The following is a 21,856-nucleotide window of genomic DNA, read 5'->3' as shown; positions in this document are numbered from 1 at the left end:
TAATTTGGTTCTGCTTTATTGTCACTCGATTTGATGGTAAAATTTCATTTTGGTAGAGTATGGCAAGGTCAAATATTTCTCAGCATTGTTTCTTATGCGGAACACACTTTCTATCAAACGTGTAATCTCGTCGAGCGTTTGAATTTAAACATGTTTACTAATACAGTGAAAGTGTCATAAGTCATGTAGATAATGCTGTACTACTTCCTTCTTATTGGCATTACATCCCCACACTGGGACAGAGCCGCCTCGCAGCTTAGTGTTCATTAAGCACTTCCACAGTTATTAACTGCGAGGTTTCTAAGCCAGGTTACCATTTTTGCATTCGTATATCATGAGGCTAACACGATGATACTTGTATGTCCAGGGAAGTTGAGACAATTTCCAATCCGAAAATTATCTAGGCCGGCACCGGGAATCGAACCCAGCTACCCTCAGCATGGTCTAATGAGGGCCCCAAAAATGTACTAACTGCGTTGAAATATATAAAATTTGATCGAAAATTAAACATTCTAACATGAACTTGTAAATGGAACAAGTTGGGTCAGCACATACTGAACGCCATAATTCGTATTCAAAACAAATTTTTCATTGCTGATTTAATCATTTTAAGGTTACTTTTGAGCATAATGGTGTTAATTTGTTCATTAAGGCTCAAGGAAAGTTGGGCAAAGAAAACAGCTTCTCTGTCTCTTTCCATCCCTCAGAAAATTGTGATTGTGTAAGTGCAACACCGGGCAATATCACAAACACTCATTCAAAAATTACAGTAGTGGTGTGTTGCCAACCTACATTCCTCCTTAAAAAATATAATTTTTGTCTTCAAGAAAGCAATACACGGACGGCTTGTTTTCATAAGAAATTATAGACATTTTTAAATGTAGAGCCATTTCTTCCTCCAAAGCTAAAAAATACATTTTTATGCAATAAAATCATTGGCAATAAACCTATATATCTGTGTGTAATTTTATATTGAGAATAAAAACAATATTAATTGCAGAATTTGAAGACGACCCATCTTGCTCTACTGTTTGACCCATCTTACCCCTGCATTTTTTTATTAACAGAAAAATAAACTTCTACTTTTAATGACTCAAAATAAAATAAAAAGTGGATATTTTTGTTTATTCTTACCCCTGGCTTAGAGATTATGAGCCATTTATTTTTATAGATCCACGTCGAAAAGTTTTTTTTTTAAACTTTATATGTTTTTTAAATTCACAGATTAAGTTCAACACCTCAAAACTTGAATTAAAATGTTTCTGTTTTGAGGGATTCAGGGCTCGCCTGAGGCGACCCATCTTGCCCCACCTACCCTAACTTCGGTATGTTTAAGTCTATATATTTTTACTGATGTTTAAATGCCCTGGAATGGTGATTTTTTAAATATTCATATTTTTCTGTTCATTGATCAAAAGAGCGTATGCATAATAACACATTCAAAAATCGACACGCATAGTAAAATATATAGACCTAAAACATGCCGTAACAATGTTTTACCATGAAGTTAAGAACCTAAATTAATGTAAAAATTATAAAATGGTTTGGTTTCATTGATTTTTTTTTCGTTATACCTTTTTTTCAAAGTGACCTATAAAGACCCAGATTAATTCATTTGGCGATGAGAATGACTTTCTCTATTCTATCGATTGGTTCCGCCTTAGCGGGCTTGGTAGTCATATGGCTACTGCTTCTGCCTCATACGCAGGAGGTCGTTCCATTCTCCTACTTTGTATCTTTCTCTATATTTCTCATGTTCTAGCAATCGCTAGAACTGGAAATGGACTTCCATACCGTTTCCATTTCTATTCCTATACCTTCAACTTGAATATTCTAGCAGTAATCTGCTAGAATTGGAAATAAACTAAAGAGCTCGTTTCCTACATCCAATTAGAAATTCCATCAGTTGCATTCTCCTATCTATCACATTGGCAGCTCGTTAACCAAGACGGACCTCTGCCTCTCGAACCTAACCCAAAAATTCCAACAAATTCCGCATAAACTCGTGGCAAGTGCAGAGGTATATTCGGCTTGCAGTGGGCGAGTGATTGCATAATCATTTCCTCCTTCTTCCCTACATTGACTTGCATTCTGACGTGGCAGGCACCAGTATGACCTAGCAAATGAGATCACCAGTACTTGTACATTGAAGATGTGTGCTAGTCCCAAGCAAACATCTGTTGGTTCCCTGTGCAAGAACAGCTGATCTGGTCATAATGGAGTAGCAACTACGAGCAGTCAATCAAGCTCAAGCTCTATCGATTGGTTCCGCCTTAGTGTGATACATATAAAAAATAATTGCCTACCTTACGGCTCTTGCAAACGCTGTATAGCGATTCAACCAACCTGCCTTATATGGTTCAATACACCATTTTCTTCATAACTTCATAACGCAATGACCAATCGTGATTATTTTCAATAGTGATCAACTAGAGTTTGTCCCTCGTCGAATACAACTTTTTGCGAGAAAATCGATTAGGATTTGCTACATGAAAAAAACAGACAGACAGACATTTGCTTCAGCTGAGCCGATTAATACCTATATGGTCAGGGTTCAGCCAAATCGCACCAAGTGGCTCTTTGACTTTGTGATATTTTGTTCGTAAAAGTTAAACGGAAATTTATTCATTTCTTTTCATGCATACATATATTGTAGGATTTTCAAGGGCGCTTGGTGCGATTTGGCATATTCACGGCCATATAACATTTTGGACCGCCGAGCCTTCTATAACAAGTTCGATTTTGGAGTGAAATGATAGCCTTTCGCTACAACTTTGTTGTACGAGAGAGGCAAAAATGCCCTTTTTCATAAAATGCGTCGACGTCATTTCCCAGAGTTGTCGTCAGGGTTTCGACTTTTCGTTTCAATGAGACCAAAGCAAGCGTTTTTCGGGTCAAGGGAGAATCTTTTTTCGTTGTTTATGTTGAGGATCATCTTTCACCCATCAATCTTTTCTCCAGAATTAGCCTGGGAAGATAAACGAAAATCTTGTCTGTTAAGATGAAAATCCTTTTTCGTTTCCTCACTTTTACCTCTCACTCACTTTTCGCGAGAATTATCGCAGAACAATTACACAATTGTATGGCCGCGCCGAGATTTGAACCCAGAGTAGTAACAATAATAACTGTGGGGATACGCTTACTCTAGCCACACCACCACGCTATCTGTATGAAAGCGTTAAGTTATTTGTTCCACACAAATAAGCTACTACCATTTGCATTTATAGTGCCACGAAAAGACTCGAATATGAAAGAAAAAGAGCAAACCAACGTTTGGCGGCAATCGAAGTGAGCGAAAAATGGTTATCACTCTCCAGGCCAAGATGAATACACAGCTAGGTGTTTCAACCTGCCCAATTTGTGGACGAGAAGAAGGCGGGGGTGAAAAATTCATTTTCGGTGCAAAACATAAACAAACCGGCTGGCTCTTCCATACCTAAATCCAAGATGGCTGAATCGTGAATTTGGCAGATTGGAACACCTAGTAGTGTATTTATCTTGCTCCAGGCTGTTTATCTTTCCCGAAAAACGATTTCTGCCCGAAAATTTTCGTGAGGGAGCATCCTGTGCTCCTGAGATTGAGTGAGCATAACGAACCCTGGTTGTCGTAGAACACTTTCTCTTTTGTGTTATACCCAGGGTTTGAATCCGAAGGAGAATGAGAGAAAATACACTCTTCATAGGTAGCATAAGTTTATAGGTAGCAACCCCCTCGGTGGGGGCCGCCTATCCGAATCAGTTTTTTTCAGCTTGTATACAAGTACGATAGTTTTGGTTTCATGGCTTGTTATGATTCGAAGAGGTTTTTTCCTCTCTTTTATCGTTGTTCGTTATCTATTGAGAGCGGTTTCTGCAAACCTTGGTTATACCCTAAGCTTTCATTTAAAGGTTGAGCCCCCAACTTACCAGATTTTGTGCAATTACATCTAAACAGATAACACTGAATCAACAATTTGACGCCATAATACACGGTTCGAGGCCATCTCTCCATCCTCGAATGCGCCCCACGCTCGCCAAGGCGTTTTGTACCTGGTCATGCAGCCCACCTCGCTCGCTGCGCTCCACACCGTCTCGTATCTGCCGGATCGGAAGCGAACACCATCTTTGCAGGGTTGCTGTCTGGCATTCTTGCAACATGCCCTGCCCATCGTACACAGCAAATAATTTTGAAAATTCAACGACGTGTAAAATTGCAGCTAATCCCATCAAACGGATTAACATTCGATATTCAATTAAATTTGACTGAATTTTAAAAGCAAGCACAGTTTAAATTTATTTCTATTTAAAAGAACAGTAAGATCGATTGAATGTTACGTTTATTTGCATGCTCCAAATATGTGCATGAAAATACATTTAAAATCACAACATATTTTTATCTGTGTACTCTTCTGGCTTTAGCTACCTTCTGGATACTGGGTTCGCCGTATAGCTGGGAGAGCTCGTGGTTCATTCTTCGTCGCCTTCTTGCACACCGCCAGAGATAGTCCTAAGCACCCGTCTCTTTGTCCATGATTTTCCATAGCGCTACGCGGTCTATACTGGCTTATGCCGCCTTGAAATCAATGAACAGATGGTGCTTTAGGACCTGGTATTCACGGCATATCTGAAGGTTTTGCCGTACAGTAAAGTACTGGTCCGTTGTCGAGCGGCCATCAACGAAGCCGGCTTGATAACTTCCCACGAACACATTCACTAATGGTGACAGACGACGGAAGATGATCTGGGATATAACTTTGTAGGTTGCATTAAGGATGGTGATCGCTTGAAAGTTCTCACACTCCAGCTTGTCGCTTTTCTTGTAGATGGGGCATATAACCCCTTCCTTCCACTTCTCCGGTAGCTGTTCAGCTTCCCAGTTTCCCACTATCAGTTTGTACAGGCAAGTGGCCAGCTTTTCCGGGCTAATCTTGATGAGCTCAGCTCCAATACCATCCTCACCAGTTTCTTCATTGTTCTTAAACTGTTGGATGGCAGCCTTAACTTCCCTCAAGGTTGGGGCTGGTTGGCTTCCATCATCCGCTGACCTGACGTAGTCATCTCCTCCGCTGCCTTAACTTTCACTGCCTGTACTCTCAGCGCCATTCAAATGTTCCTCGTAGTGCTGCTTCCACCTTTCGATCACCACACGTTCATCCGTCATGATGCTCCCATCCTTATCCCTGCACATTTCGGGACGCGGCTTTGCGGGATGCTTTGAGCTTCTGATAGAACTTGCGTGTTTCTTGAGAACGGCACAGCTGTTCCATCTCCTCGCACTCCGCTTCTTCCAGGCGGCGTATCTTCTCCTGAAAAAGGAGGGTCTGCTGTCTCCGCTTCCGTGTATAAAGTTCCAAGTTCTGCCGGGTCCTTCTCCTCCAGAATCTGGCTGCACTCTTCGTCGAACCAATCGTTCCATCGACATCGTCCCACATCTTCTTCTTCTTATTGGCATTACATCCCCCACTGGGACATTGCCGCCTCGTTGCTTAGTGTTCATTCAGCACTTCCACAGTTGGCCGGGGTTCAGCCAAATCGCACCAAGCGCCAACCAAAAATTCCCATTTTTCTGCCCAAATACAAATCGCATCGGGTATCCACCATCCCCATAACTGAAGATATCCTTCAATAAATGTACGAAAGAATTGATGTGAAATGATTTCCGTTTTTCTTCCACGAACAAAACATCATAAGTTAGTCAAAAAGCCGTTTGGTGCGGTTTGGCTGAACCCCGACCAGTTATTAACTGCGAGGTTTTTAAGCCATGTTACCATTTTTGCATTCGTATATCATGAGACTAACACGGTGATACTTTTATGCTCAGAGAAATCGAGACAATTTCCAAGCCGAAAATTGTCTGCACCGGCACCGGGAATCGAACCCAGCCACCCTCAGCATGGTCTTGCTTTGTTGCGCGTTTTACCGTTAGGCTAAGGAGGGCCCCATCCCACATACTCGACGTTGTTCTCCGCTGCGTCGTTAATGGCTGCTTTAACTGTATTCCAGCAGTCCTAAAGAGGGGTCCCATCGAGCTCACCCTCTTCCGGCAACGCTGCCTCGAGATGCTACGCGTATCATCATGTTGCTTCGGCCGCTCTAGGTCGTACCGCGGCGGTCGTCGGTGCCGAACATTGTTGCTGACGGATAGTTTTTGGCACAGTTTAACCATCACCAGATAGTGGTCAGAGTCGATGTTAGCGCCACGATATGTCCTGACGTTGATAATGTCGGAGAAGTGCCGTCCATCAATCAGAAATCGGTCGATTTGGTATTCTGTCTGTAGTGGTGATCTCCAGGTGTACCGATACGGAAGGCTGTGTTGGAAGTAGGTGCTGCGAATGGCCATATTCTTGGAGGCAGCGAAATCAATTAGTCGTAGGCCGTTTTCGTTCGTCAACCGGTGGGAGCTGAACTTCCCAATAGTCTGACTAATCTCCTCCTCTTGGCCAACTTGAGTGTTCAAATCTCCTATGATGATTTTGACGTCGTGGCTTGGGCAGCTGTCGTACTCACGTTCCAGCTGCGCGTAGAATGCGTCTTGAAAGCTGTTCCCAACTCGTATGTGTTGCCGCAGCTCTGGTAGATAGTATGATTACCTATAAACGTTCGCACCATTGATTACTTCCAACAAACCTCCTGCTCCGCTAGGATGCCGAATCCACGGTCCTTGAGGAAATCGGCGAGTATGCTAGTGCTCCCGATGAAGTTGAGAGATTTGCAGTTATTACACGAACCGAGTTTCCAATCGCTAGTCCCTTTTCGTCGTAGTGGTCTTCGTCGATTGTTCCGGTCCGTACTCTCTTGATAATTATTCGTTGCGTGAGTTTTTTAAAGGCTGGCTCGTGCAAGCCAGCCTTTAAAAAACTCGTGCAGCCTGATACCAAACCCCCTAAGTTTCCGGAGGACCATTCCTCCTTATTTCCGGTGGACCATGGAGCAAAGTTTCACTTAGAGTCCCTCGCTGGTACTCGGACGATGATCAGCCGCCCCTAACGTAGAGAACAGACGCTGTTGTGAGCCACTCTTAACAAGGTGAACAGACGCACAGTAAGATGTGCACCTCCGGAGAGGAGCAAATCCCCCTCCCCCCACCATGTCAGCATATGTTCCTAGTTCCCACCCGGTTTGGTTTCCTGATCTTCCATAGGATTGTTCGTATCCCGGCCAGCGCTGCAGCGCCACAAGGAAGTAGGTATAGGAGTTGCTGGGTAAGAGGCTAAGGACCGCGAGATGGGGTCTATTTTATTCCTTCAGGTACGCGAAGTATCAATGGTACGCTTTACCTAGCATTTGCCGTGGGGGTGATATTACTATACAGACAGACAGACAGACATCACCTCAATACGACAGACAGTCATCACCTCAATACGTCGAGCTGAGTCGATTGGTAAATGGCATTTCTATAGAATCGTTTTAATGATTTATGAAACTTTTCAGTGGAAATTCCAATGTTTTACTGTATAGGGGAGATCCCCCGTGCTGGAGCCTGCGCTAAATAAAGTATCCTTCTCCACTGGACTCGATCCTAAGTAGTCAATCGCTTCCAGTTGCCCTGAACGTTCAGCGCCCTTAGGTTTTCTTCAACTGCAAACATTCATCGTGTGGCCTTTTTTGGGTTCTCTGCTGAACACGACACAAACAACGTGTCCAGCCTACCACTTTTCTACCGTGTTGTATCAGCTTAACAATATCCATTCATGCGACGCCGCAAGGTACCATTTTCCTGTTTACCGCTAAATATTGTCCGCAGCACCTTACGCTCGAATACTCCGAAAGCTCTCCGTCCAACCACGTTTCATGGCCGTATAAAACATGCGAACAAAGACACAAAAGCCTTTTCCACGGCACGGTAACCAATCCCTTTATTTATTTATTCAGACTAAGGCCGAAGTGGCCTGTGCGGTATATAAGAGTATTCTCCATTCGACTCGGTCCATGGCTACACGTCGCCAACCACACAGTCTATGGAGGGTCCGCAAGTCATCTTCCACCTGATCTATCCACCTTACCCGCTGCGCACCTCGTCTTCTTGTGCCCGTCGGATCGTTGTCGAGAACCATTTTAACCGGGTTACTGTCCGACATTCTGGCTACGTGCCTGGCCCACCGCATTCTTTCCATTTTTGCGGTGTGAACGATGGATTATTCTCCCAGCAGCTCATGTAACTCGTGGTTCATTCGCCACCTCCACGTACCGCCATCTGCACCCCACCATAGATAGTACGCAGCACTTTCCTTTCGAAAACTCCAAGTGCGCGTTGTTCTTCCACGAGCATCGTCCAGGTCTCGTGTCCGTAGCGACGAACTCTATTCAATCGGAGCGTCTTGCGGAGTTCAAAGTACGTACGATTTCCAGCCACTATGCGTCTCCGAATTTCTCTGCTGGTATCATTTTCGGCAGTCCCCAGTGAGTCCAAGTACACAAACCACCTCGATTTCGTCACCACCGATGCAAAATCGCGGTGGGTGGCTCACATTGTCTTCTCTTGAACCTCTTCCTATCATGTACTTCGTTTTCGACGTGTTGATGACTAATCCGATCCGCTTGGCTTCCCTCTTCAGTCTGATGTAGGCTTCCTCCATCTTCTCAAAGTTACGTGCCATAATATCTATGTCATCGGCGAAGCCAAATAGCTAGAAGGACTTATTGAAAATTTTACCACTCGTGTTAATCCCTGGTCTTCGTATTACCCCTTCAAAAGCGATGTTGAATAGCAGACACGAAAGAACATCACCTTGCCGTAACCCTCTGCGGGTTTCGAAGGGACTCGAGAATGCCCCTGAAACTCGAACTACGCACATCACCCGATCCATCGTCGCTTTGATCAACCGTGTCAGTTTATCCGGAAATCCGTGTTCGAGCATTAGCTGCCATAGCTGGTCCCAATCGATTGTATCATATGCGGCTTTGAAGTCGATGAATAGATGATGTGTGGGCACGTTGTGTTCGCGGCATTTCTGCAGTACTTGGCGAATGGCGAACACCTGGTCCGTGGTGGAGCATTCGCCCATAAAACCCGCCTGCTACTGCCCCACGAACTCCCTTGCAATTGGTGCTAGTCGACGGCATAAATTTTGGGAGAGTACCTTGTAGGCGGCGTTCAGCAATGTGATTGCGCGGTAGTTGCTACAATCCAGCTTATCGCCCTTTTTGTAGATGGGACACACGACACCTTCCATCCACTCCTGCGGCAAAACTTCCTCCTCCCAAATCTTGGTAATGACCCAGTGTAGCGCTCTAGCCAGTGCCTCACCACCGTGTTTAAATAGCTCTCCTGGTAGTTGGTCAACCCCAGGGGCTTTGTTGTTCATTCAGGAATGGAATTCTGGTGTATGGTTTTCTGGGAAATAGTATAGAATCCATGGTAGGTGTAAGTGTTCAGCCTGTACGCCCTCTGGTCGAAGACGGTGTTTCTGTCTTTTTTTTTTAGAACCTTGAAGAGGACTTCGGCTCCATAGTAGACCCCGCACTCGTTTGCTGTGTCGGTTTATTCTTCTTCTACATCTTCTTCTTGGCATTACATCCTTTATTGGGACATTGCCGCCTCGCACCTTACTGGTTAAATAAGGTACTTTCACAGTTATTTACTGCGAGGTTTCTAAAACAAGTTACCATTATTGAATTTGTATATCATGAGGCTAACCCGACGATACTTTTATGCCCAAGGATGTCGAGAAAATATTCAACTCGAAAACTTCCTAAACCGGACCGGGAATCGAACCCAGCCACCCTCAGCATGGTCTTGCTTTGTAGCCGCGCATCTTCCCGGACGGCTAAGGAAGGCTGTATCTGTGTGCAATCGAGGAAGATGCGCGTATGGTCGGTGTGCAGGGGGACTGGCGATTGGTGTTACAAGAACCAGAGACCTGGAATATGACATTAGAGTAGAGTGCGCGTGGGGTAAGAGTACGGTTTCGATTTTTTGAAATTGAAAAAAAGATAAACTAGCAGCACTGCATCAGTGTGATAGGTATTCTGACCAACTATTGTCATGTGTAATTGTAAACGATTTGAATAAACAACAAGGGCAATAGAAAAAAAGTTAATTTTTTGGTCATTTTGCTAAAAATAATTGTGTTTTCACAACTAGTATTCCAATTACCATCTATACGTTCAATCAGGTGAACATTGTACCATTTCGATAACCTATTGTATAGAGTACTTTGTGGTGCAGAACATTAATTCAGTTGGTTTTCTAAGAAGTCAAAACCATTAACTGAATAAATTTTGGAGCTGTGGGGTGAAAGTACGCAGTAACGGGTGGCGCAAGAGTACGCATATGAACCTTTAAGTTCTGTTGTCAAACCCGTATCTCCGGCCGAAATGAGACTAGTTCCACAGCGTAAAGGTCCACAACAAAGAAAAAAGGGGCAGAAATCGAAAATTATCACAAATTCTCCCTTTAAAGATAAGTAATTCGGTGTTAGAAAGGATTTAGCGAACAAAGCACTGAAGCGAAATAATAAAATTGTATTTGGTATTGCTTTACACCTCAACATAGACCGAAAACACAATTCCATCTAAATGATAATCCTTCAATCAAAAGAAACATCCATAAATTACGCAACGCGGAGCCGGGTGGGGTTACGAGATGTATAACGATTCATAGAATTTTTAGAGAATTCATAGGGGTGATGGGGTGATGGTGATGAAATTCATAGGGGTGATGAAATGGTCAAATTTTCCGTTACGTAATTAGTGATCTTTCTTTAAAGAAAATTCCTTTCTTCAAGCTACGGAAAACCTCGTATATTTTTACCTCTGTAGTTTTTTTTTTGTATATAATAAAAAACAAAGTTTTTTATTTCTAGGACCCCTTCCCGTTTCAGAGTTACGTAATCTTTAAACATTCTATAATATACTTTTAATAAACATCAATTAAATGTTATTTACTCTTATTTCTGTTAATATATACTTAAAATACATGATTGGAAAAATGCGTACTCTTACCCCACGCGATGCGCACTCTTACCCCACCGGTGGGGTAAGAATACGTTTTGTCTTGCAATAAGGAATCTACTAAAGCGAATTACAATAATTTCAATATGTTTGCCACTGGGTAATAGGAAGAGTATACGAATCGTCGACATTGATAAGATATGCAGAAGCTTGCTTCATAAGGGCTACATGATCGATTGAAAACTAAGTGCGTACTCTTGCCCCACTATACTCTACATTTTGTTTTGTGACGTGAACGACTCTAAGAGTTTAAACGTCTGAAATAAAGACAAATAATAATAATAATTAGAACCTGTTTTGCTCGGGACAACACGGAGTGTACGACCATCTTGGTAAAGGTAGGGTCCATAGATGCATCTTTAAACAGCTCAGTCGAAAGTGCTTTGTAGAAGAGATATTCATATTCTTCGGAATGTAATATTCGACGGGGGACTAACCCTAGTTGATAACTATTGAATATAATCACGATTGATCTTTGCGTTCAAAAGTTATGAAGAAAATGGTGCGTTGAACCATTAAATTCGGTTAGTTGATTCACTATACTGCCGTGAATCGCATATTTGTCCCATATGAATAGGACACCCAGCAAAGATGGGACAAATATGCGATTCACGACAGTATACAGCGTTTGCGAGAGCCATACTGCCATGAATCGCATATCTGTCCCATCTTTGCTGGGTTTCCTATTCATATGGGACAAATATGCGATTCACAGCAACATAATGTAGGCAATTATTTATTATGTGTATCACACTAAGGCGAAACCAAACGATTGAATCGAGAAAGGCATCGTCACAGCTAGGTGATATAATCTGTTTTTTTTTTATTTGACATCAATATTATATTAAATGAATTCTTGCATAATTTGCATAATTGCATAATTTAATTCGATTCCACTTTTTTACACAGAACCAAAATGGACCGAACAACAACATGCCAGCTGGCATGGGCGGTGGCAATCCGAATCTGGCCGGTTTGAATTCTCTTAGCAAACCATTGCAAAGCTATCTCAATCAGGCTCCTCCATCGGGTCCCGGACCGTTCAATCAGGGAGGCCCGAATAGCGGAGTAGGTGGAGGTGCTGCTGGCGTTTTGGGTGGTGGTGGTGGAGTTGGCCAGAACTCATCCGCCCAGCCATCAACTCAGCAGCTGCGTATGTTGGTTCAGCAGATCCAAATGGCTGTTCAGGCGGGATATTTGAATCATCAAATCCTAAATCAACCGTTGGCACCGCAGACGCTTTTCTTGTTGAATCAATTGCTGAATAACATTAAGGTTAGTGTTTGGTCTGCTAACATTGATCACTTAATTATGCATTTCGAATTTTAGCAACTACAAGTCACGCAGAGCAATTTACAACGGGGTGGTGGCGCTTCCAATAATCAAATGTCGATGATTCCGAAAATAAAGCAACAAATTGCTGGATTGCAGAACCAAATCGCCACCCAACAAGCAATTTACGTGAAACAACAACAGCAGCAACAGCAGCATTCTGGAAACACTTCCAACATCAACCACCTGGCAAATAACTTCCATCGTGAATCGAATGATCTAACTACTCTTCAAAATAGCTTATCGGAAATGGGATTGGGTAAAGAACATAATGGTCCTTACCACCATGGCCCTGGAGGCGGCGGTACCGGTACCGGTTCTACCAGTCAACAATCTCGCCTGAATCAGTGGAAGTTGCCCACCGTCGACAAGGATGTGGGACACGATTTAACTGATTTCTCTCGTGCACCTGGAACAACGGCCAAATCAACGCTTTCCACTACTGGATCAAGCATTAGCGGTTTAAGTGGTTTACAAGGAGATAAGTGAGTATTATCGTAGTTATCATCAAAAAATGTGATAAAAAATCCCGATCATATTTATAGCACCTGGTCCACTGGTCGTGGAGGAATTGGAGACGGATGGCCAGATTCCTCGGCCGATACTGCTAGCAAAGATTGGCCGGCTAATCAAGATTCATTCACAGATTTAGTTCCTGAGTTTGAACCTGGAAAACCGTGGAAGGTTCGTGGACTATTTAGCTATCTGACATTTTAAAATAATAATCCGTTATATTGCTTCAGGGTACGCAAATGAAAATCGAGGAGGATCCGACCATCACACCGGGAAGTATTGCACGCAGTCCTATTGCTTCCATCTCCATTGGTTCGGCAAAGGATTCAGACTTGTTTGCCAACAGCAGCAAGCCATCCCCAACCGATTCGATCAGCTTGTCCTCGTCTACTTGGAGCTTCAATCCAGGCAATAACAATTTCTCGAGCTCAATTTCTAAGCTTGGTGGCAACAAAAACACTTGGTCCGATGCCGGAGCGTCCGACTTGTGGGGAACTGGTTTGGGCAGCGGCACTGCTGGTGGCAAAACTCCTCGTGGCCCTCCACCGGGCTTATCTGCCGGAAAGAATCCAGGGGGCTTTGGGTCCAATGGATGGAACCAACGTCCGGGACAAGGTGGCAACAATTGGCCCGCTGGAGGTGGTGGTGGCGGTCCAGCATGGTATTCAACGTGGATTTTGTTGAAAAATTTGACTGCCCAGGTAACATTTTCTATAATTATGCTGTTTATTAATATGGTAGCATACAAATATATTTTTAGATCGATGGGCCGACTCTCCGTACACTGTGCATGCAGCATGGTCCGTTGCAGAACTTCCATCTTTACCTGAACCATGGAATTGCCCTCTGCAAGTATCAATCTCGCGAGGAAGCCAATAAGGCGCAACAGGCACTGAACAATTGCGTGCTCGGCAACACAACTATCTGCGCCGAATCACCAACGGATAGTGAAGTGCAGACTATTTTGCAGCACCTTGGAGTTCCGGGAGGCAACAACAATAATAATAACAACAATAACAGTAACATGGGCTCCGCCGGGGGACTTGGAGGTGGCAACAATAATTCTCAACCATGGCGCACCGGTGGTACTCAGCAGTCGAATGTTCGTTCAACGGGTATGTATAATAGTCTTTTGAGTAATTTAGGAATCACCTGACAAGCTTCACTTTGAAAGGATTATGGTTACATCGAACGTGCAAGGTCCTTGTGGGAATTTTTATAGAAATTATACCATTTGAAACATGCCTTCCGAAAAAGCATGCCTGTGCCAAGAAAAAAAGCGAAAGGGCAGATGGCTTCTATAAAGCACGTGTTTACCCAGAGATTCAATGCTTGTTTGAATGTTTATGCCAAATGGTCGAATTTTAATTGATGCAAGATTCAGTGAACCGTATTTACACGTTTTATTTTGATTTAAAATTTTCGAATATTGGTTTTCCAAGATAAAAATCATCAAGAGGAGGTCGCCAAAGTAATTTAGGTTGTTGATTAGAGTATCCAATCATGGTTTGAACTAGTGAAAAGCGTAGGTATCATAATTCGAACCATTTTGAAATCAGTCGATATTACCATCTCATCGGCAAGAAATGAACCTAAAACAGTATGAATGGCATATTTAGGTATATTGGATAGAGTGATAGAGTTTATTTAAAACTTTCGTACATAATGTTTACGTATACACTGATTGCACTTCCCATATTCTCCCTATTGAACTACTCGCAACCTTATGGTCATCTTCCATGGGTTTCCAAGTTGTAATCCTTGATGGTAGTCACTTGTAGGTTCCAGTACTGGTGCGCATAGAGACTACCCTGATTACATCGTTGCTTCCGGGATGGGTTTCAACGATCCCACCAAGCGATGATACCTGTGGCAGTGTATTATCCTCTTTCAATATCACAAGCATTTTTCTTGGATGCGCATGCAAAACAAACGACAAAGCTTTCGGAAATTGCCGATTTTTGGACCGTTGTCCAAATTCACCGCCATGCATTTTACAGTGGCTCGGTTTCAAGCACTTAAAACAGAGGCCGAATTGTATCGCCTTACCATAACGAGCGATGACATTCAGCTTCTTGAATGCTTGTTTAATTAAACGATCAGCATGGCAAAGCCTTGGTGAGAGTGGCAGTAGGTAGAGAAGGGTGGCTCAAATTAGCATGGAATTTTTTTCAATTTTGTTGATGGGCCGCCCTTTTATTCGGTTGTATTTGATGCCCTGATGCTCTGGACAAAATTTCAGTCAAATCGGTCAACGTTTAGGTGTTTTAAAACTCGGTGGAAGTATGTTATACAAAAATGTATGCAGAAACATAAAACACAGTGATTTGCAGTTGGGCAGAACAATTTACGATGAAGAACTATGACACTAATTCTGAATCAGATCTTGAAGAATTTATAATCGTTGGCTCGTATCGTCTGTTGAATTCTGAAAACGTTGTACATTTTTGGGCAACGCCACTGAACATTGAACATTTGAACTTGTACCAATTTTCGTTAAGTTTGTCAGACGTTGGGAGCGCCATTTGCTGCAGTCAGGGTTTGCAGAAACCGCTCTCAATAGATAACGAACAACGATAAAAGAGAGGTAAAAACTGTTCCGAATCATAACAATTGTTATGGCTTAAGCCATGATAACAAATCTATCAAACTTGTATACAAGTGCGAAAAAACAGAATCGGATAGGCAGCCCCCACAGAAAATGGTGATTCTCGCTTTGTTTTCGCTCCTTTCGTGTTGGTTACTGCACAGATGTGTAAAACAAGTTGAAATGCATCATCAGAGCCAGTACTCCCCGCATTTAGAGCTTTCTAAAATAAATTTATCATGGGGTATGGCATCCCGAATCAGTTCTCTATCATGACAGCTTGCGAAAAAAGTTTCTCGCGGTATGCTACATATCGTATATGTATACAGAGATGATAAGTGAGAGACTTGCTCTTTTTCTTTAGGATTCAATCCCTGGCTGCAGTACAATAGTGGTAAGAAACACCACTCGAGATGTGTCACTGCTACGGGTTTGACTACTTTTTGGAATACTGTTCGCAGTATTCTGTGCCATCACCAATATTGGGGGTCTTACATCAATCCGAACTTCCGGTTCCGACACATTTTGTAACATTTGAAAAGGGTTTATCGCTATGTAAAATTATGTAAACATTTATTCGAACATTTTATCAAACAACAGAGAAGTATTTTAGAGGGTTTTTTTATTCTTGGATATATATTAGAGTGGGGCGTCATGGTCATTTTTTCAAATCAATGGTTTTTTGAAGCCATTCCGGGTCCTGAACAACTGTGCAGAATTTGGGAGCGATTGGTTGCTTCCTCGCTTTCCGCATCGCGTTTGAAGTTTGTATGGAAATTATTATGGGAGAACGTATATTTTTGCATTTCTACTACTAGAGAATTCAGTTCATCGTAAACAAAGTGGCACATTGCGTTAAAGTATAACCCAAATGATGCCGAAAAACTTTGCTGAAGAATGCACGTTGCTGGAACGTACACGAAAAAAAGTTATAACGCTCCGAAGATTGAGTGTTCAAACCATATGCAAAAAATCGTTTATTCTGCCAGCACTGCTAAACTACGTAGACCAGTAAGTTGACTGAGTGTTATGTCAAAATAATTGATCTTATAGGGCTTTGGAGCTAATGGGAGCTATCCGGAATCATTTCACAAAAAAATCCGACAAGAAGGAAGATGGGTTTTGCCCTTCGATATCCATAGGTCGTCCGGTAGTGCTGGCAGAAACATTGATTTCCTGGTTTGAACAATCAACTTTCGAAACGTAAAAACATTTTTTTGTAAACCTTCCAGCTACGCACCTTCTTCGGCAAAGTCTTTTGGCATCTTTCAGACTGTGTGCTAATTGCTAACGTAATGAGCCACGTGATTAATAATAAATTGAAGCCGCTAATAGCAAAAATGTAAAAAAGTACGTTTTCCTATACTAATCTCCATGTATATTTAAAACGCGATGCGGCATGCGAGGTCGCAACCAATCTAGCCCATATTTTGCACAGTCGATTGGGGTCCCAAAACGATTCAGAAAAACCTTGGTCTCCCTTAATCGGACGAAGTTTGCGTTTTTCCATACAACTGCGCCCCACTCTAATATATATGTAATGAAGCAATGAAGCTTTCTCAGACCTATCGAGCTGTACTGTAATGTAACATAAAAATTAATTTAGTTTTCATTTTGATGAAAAGATCTTTTCTGATTTTATGCTAGTTTGCCAGAAAGGAATTATTTCAACTGTCGGAAGTAAGAAGTGCTAGGTACTGTTGTGTACAAGCATGCGGTAAAACAGTACTACACCTTTTATAACAGTAGCCGGGTACAGAATGTATTGAAACGAAGCCAAAGATACAATAAAGCAGTTATTGACTGACTGTAAACGCGTAAGCTTGTGTTTTTATACATGCGATGGACTCCTCTGCCAATTCTACTTTTATGAGTCCACCTTGCTTTCTCTGGTCATAACAGGTACTAGTTTTACAGCGCTGGTTTTTTGGATTTGTGCTGAATGCGTAATGCTTTTTTCCCGTCCAAGTACCTTCGTAGCATCTTGCAAATTGTGATTCTCATTGGCTCGTAAAGTTATTCAAAATCAATAAACTTGGGTTTAAACTCACCTTTACACGAGGGTACCGTTGCCGGCAATCACGTCCGTACGACGAGAGTATCACTCGTTCACTCCCGAATCTTCTTTCTCCGATCAGCAGCCCGGTTCTTCTTTATTCGGCCTTCCTCACTCGTTGGTATCCGCCTAGCCATTGCGGATCGCGGATAAGGGGCCGTTCAAAAATTACGTCCAAGGTTTAAGGGGGGGGGGGTCAGAGTTTTGTGACAGTTTGTGACAGGGGGAGGGAGGGGGGTTCGTCTTATGTGACGTCCGTTCACAAGAAAAAAATACTGAAAGCATTTTAGAAACAACTTGCATTTTAAAAACATTCAAACTGTTAGTAAGGGACATAACTCACTATGTTATTGTGAAAATAGTGTACGAAAAAGATAAACCACAGTAATCGCTAAAATATAAATGAGACATGTACGTACAGGGGGAGGGGGGGGGTCAATTATTTGTGACAGTTTGTGACAGGAGGGGGGGAGGGGGGTTGAAAATGCCGAAAAACGATGGACGTAATTTTTGAACGTTCCCTAACTTCAGGCTTGCTTTCGGCTTGGTAGCTACCATCACACATTATTTTTGTATCTTATGCCAAACGATCTGTTTGGGGTGGTGGCTGGCCCAATTATTACTTCCGGTCTTTTACTATACTTAGTATAGTAATAGTCAAGCATTCGTTCTACATATTACTAATATGGGGGTAAGCGTGGTGAATTGTTATAGAATTTAAAAAGAAAACGAATGCTAAGACCAAGTGCCACTGGATGACTCCAAACGGGCCAGTATAATGTGGGGTAGTCAGGGTTAAACTAAATCAGCTAATAGTATAACTTATTTTGCCACGCACCAATTTCAGTATAATTTGTTTCTACGAATCAAATTCCTAGAAGTTAGGTTTTCAGCATTACTTAGCGCAAGAGAGGGTTTAAACTCTGCGTTAAACTGAATTTTATTCGCCGATTCGGGGCGTTATCATGAGTGATCAGCACTCATGGAACACATTGTTTAACGCGAATGTCAGCCGGGTTCGATCAAAAGTGTAAGATTTAGCGTAATTAGTTTAATTATTTTATTTTTAGGCATCAAACGTTAGGAGCATGTTTTCAGCGTCGCACAGCCCAGGAGAGGGTGTAAGCTCACAACGGTATAGTGTAGGCCGTCCTCGATTGGGGTCCTGTGGGTCGCATGTAGTGGCTGTGCTCGGGCAGTTATGTGTTGAAAGCGGTTTCGGGGCAGTTAGGATTGAGTTTTAATATAAACAGATGTAGGATTGAACAAAGTTATAACCTTTAAGGTTCATATTGTGGAGACTATTGACAGCCAAAGCGTTGAGGATAAGCTTTTAGTTAGCAACTGAATTAATTTATCCGATTTGGAATCCTAGATTGAATAGTAGGTATATATGGACAATAATAGAAACTATATACAGTTATCATTTTATTAAGTATTGAGGATATGTTTTTGGTTGAGTATCAGATGGGCATGTGTGATATCCATTAATAAGACAGAACTGTATTTTTGTCTTTGTAGTAAGATTAATTACTTACTAATGTTTTGCGGGCCGGCGAGTGAAAGCGGCCCAATTCTTTTATCTACCTCTTTCCAGACGACCAGTGATGAAGAAAATCTTATTGTTCCGGTATCAGCAGTGGTATTCATATTCATAACAACCACCGTCAATACAGGAAGTCTGTGTTCACAACGTGATTACTTCAAGGACAATCCCAACATCTTCTGTGAATTGCAGATAAGTATTGCGTTTATATTTTAATTGCACTGAGCTCGTTCTAATCTGATCGATGAATGAATTTACTTGTCACTAATCAATATCATTAGTAAATTTAAATATTCCCGTAGATTAGAAAAGCAAGTGCATATATTTTACATATCACAACGAAACGGACCCTTGGGAGCCTTAAGTAAGATCTCGGTCCGGTTGCATCTAAGGAGATCTTAGTGCAGTGCACACCGGACGTGTTGCCCAGTAGACGTATCGCTCAGCGGTATTTAAATACAACGCAGATAGGCTATGGTCAGAGGGTGCGTTGATATTACAAGATTACAAGATTACAAGATTATGCCAAACGATCTGTTTGGTTAATCTATTAGTTTTATGCCAAATGGCGTTATGTGTATTGGGGTAGCGCCGAATTTTTATCAAGAATTCAAACTTAATTACCCATTTGTACGCGGCCTTACCTTTGTCCTTTTATATTTACAGATACATGGGGATCTGGATGGCCCTCATCCGGAGCAAGTATTAACCCGTGGACCCTGGATGGTCCGACAGAGCGTGGAACTCCTTCAAACTTGAACTCATTTTTGCCAGAGAACTTACTTGGTGGAGATTTAAATTGAGTAACAAAAATCAAGTGAGTAGATTATGATTATAATTGAACCATAGATCAAAACCTGAAATGCAAAGGAATGCATCATTAGTGCGCCGCCAACTCTCTACAATCATAAACGCACCCGTACTATTACGATCAAATAAGTCAAAAATAGGGAACCGCAGCAAAATGCAATTCAATATACACAGGTCTTTACTCAAATGCATGTACAATATCAGAAATAGTGTTTGTATAACAGAGCTGCAACAGATTGATATTTTGTACAATTTTATTTTTTGCTATTATAACAAAAATACACACAAGTTTAAGGGGAATAGTGTAATGGTTAGCAATGAAGTAGCATTTAAGACTTTATTACCTGATCTTATTTTTGTTAATTTTATGTTTTTATATGCATATTTAAATTATTATCTAATTGAAACGAATCTGGATAGTTATTTGTAATGAAAGATAACTGAGAATGCTTTAAACACAAAAATACCGACAACAACTATTATCACAATGATAGATTTATTGCGTTTTTTTAACAAGCACCGTTGCATTTACTTGCAAACAAAAATGGTGTGAACACTACATATGAAAGCACAGGGAATCAATATCAGCGATCTCAACGTAAAGGGGCCAACAAATAAAAACAAACTCAACATTTGGGTCATACCATAATGTTTCCCACGTGATTCAGGACGGTCACGTAGATTTACGAGATGTGGTTGTGATTTTTAGCTGGATCAACAAGGCACACCCGATTTAAGTAGCCCGAGAACGCGAAACATGCTTCCCGCTATTTGCGTAGCTTATTTAGTAAATCAAAATTCGCGTAATATTTGTTTTAAGTTTCGGTTCCGCGTCAAAGCTTGAACACTCCACAGTCTTAACTTTGTGTTTTAAGTAGACCCAACATATCAACAAGAGAAGGAAGTGGATTCCATACGAAACTGCCTGCTCCTGAAACAATGTACCATTTACCACTACCCAACCGATCCGTACTAAAATACACTGCGACTGTAAAACTCTAGACTTTAGATTCCAGTTTTGAATTTTGTTGGCATTGTTTGTTATTTGTTTTTTTATTAGTTTTACGCGAACCGCATTCCAATGTATTAACTCGACACCGAACAGTGAATGAAACTATGCATGTATAAAAATGATTCTTTGGGACTGACCCGAATGACACGGACAATAATGGTCATTACCGAATATGTGTGCTCATGAGTCACATTTTTTTAGTTCCGTTTTAGTAACAACACACACACACCTAAACTATATAATATGGAGTCCTAATCAATGGATTTTTTTTACATCGTAGAGTTCAATCTGACTTGTGCACTCATGCGTTTCAATAATTGATATTTATTTGCCTCTAGTTCTTATAAACTTCAAAAATTAGCTTATGCGTTGCTTGAAGCTAAGCTGGAAATCATATTTCTTGTCACGATGAGTGACATGCGATTGAGCTCCTCTTTAAATGAGCTCTTCAAAAATTGACAATTGGTAATGTCCATTGAGAATGTGAATATTTTTCAGGGTAGTGTCATTGAATCAGAAAATATAACTAAATTACGAAAACGGAACTTTAATGAAATTGTACATTTACGCAACAAATAGCTACTTACTATTATTAATAATCCTAAAGCAATATATGAATAAACACACAAACAACTGTACTATTAAGTTAGCGCGTAAGATCGACAAAATGTTATTTATTTTTCTAATCATATGAAAATACACAATACACAAATGAAAAAAAAAACAAAAATCATTGGCCAAATATGTGATAAAGCGCTTGGTTGAAAACCAAACACTCAAACAAACAGCCTTTAGTGTTAAATTATATTAGGACAAGGAAAATGCTACATTGTTTTCGTTTGTTTTTACCTCTCTCTATACATATTGAAGTGATTAATCGAAGCATTAATTTTTACACTCTTTCTCCGTATATTTCACAAAATACAACTGAATGAATAAGGTCAACATTAAATAAGATGCGTATAGGTGTAAGATCGTAGAAATAATACCTATTGATGAGAAAATGAATCAAAAGTATATATTTTTATCAAATATAATGTGTGTTTATTGTGGCTAAGTACATTT

General features: G+C 41.4%; 1 protein-coding gene across 3 annotated transcripts in view; it reads left to right on the top strand.

Moving 5' to 3' along the window:
* Positions 1-20,186, top strand: part of LOC134212377 (protein Gawky-like) — a 45,251-nt gene extending 25,065 nt beyond the window's left edge. For all 3 annotated transcript variants that reach the window (XM_062690158.1, XM_062690160.1, XM_062690159.1), the window contains exons 5-10: positions 11,845-12,210; positions 12,265-12,752; positions 12,813-12,951; positions 13,011-13,481; positions 13,541-13,895; positions 19,636-20,186. In XM_062690158.1, coding sequence (XP_062546142.1) covers positions 11,845-12,210; positions 12,265-12,752; positions 12,813-12,951; positions 13,011-13,481; positions 13,541-13,895; positions 19,636-19,772 — 1,956 coding nt within the window. In that variant the 3' untranslated portion in view covers positions 19,773-20,186. The remainder of the gene's footprint in view (positions 1-11,844; positions 12,211-12,264; positions 12,753-12,812; positions 12,952-13,010; positions 13,482-13,540; positions 13,896-19,635) is intronic.
* Positions 20,187-21,856: the final 1,670 nt, after the last annotated feature.

Source organism: Armigeres subalbatus, chromosome 2 (assembly GCF_024139115.2).
Source record: "Armigeres subalbatus isolate Guangzhou_Male chromosome 2, GZ_Asu_2, whole genome shotgun sequence".
Taxonomy (NCBI): domain Eukaryota; kingdom Metazoa; phylum Arthropoda; class Insecta; order Diptera; family Culicidae; genus Armigeres; species Armigeres subalbatus.
Note: the sequence above shows the minus strand (reverse complement) of the source record. Positions and strands in the feature narration are given on the sequence as shown.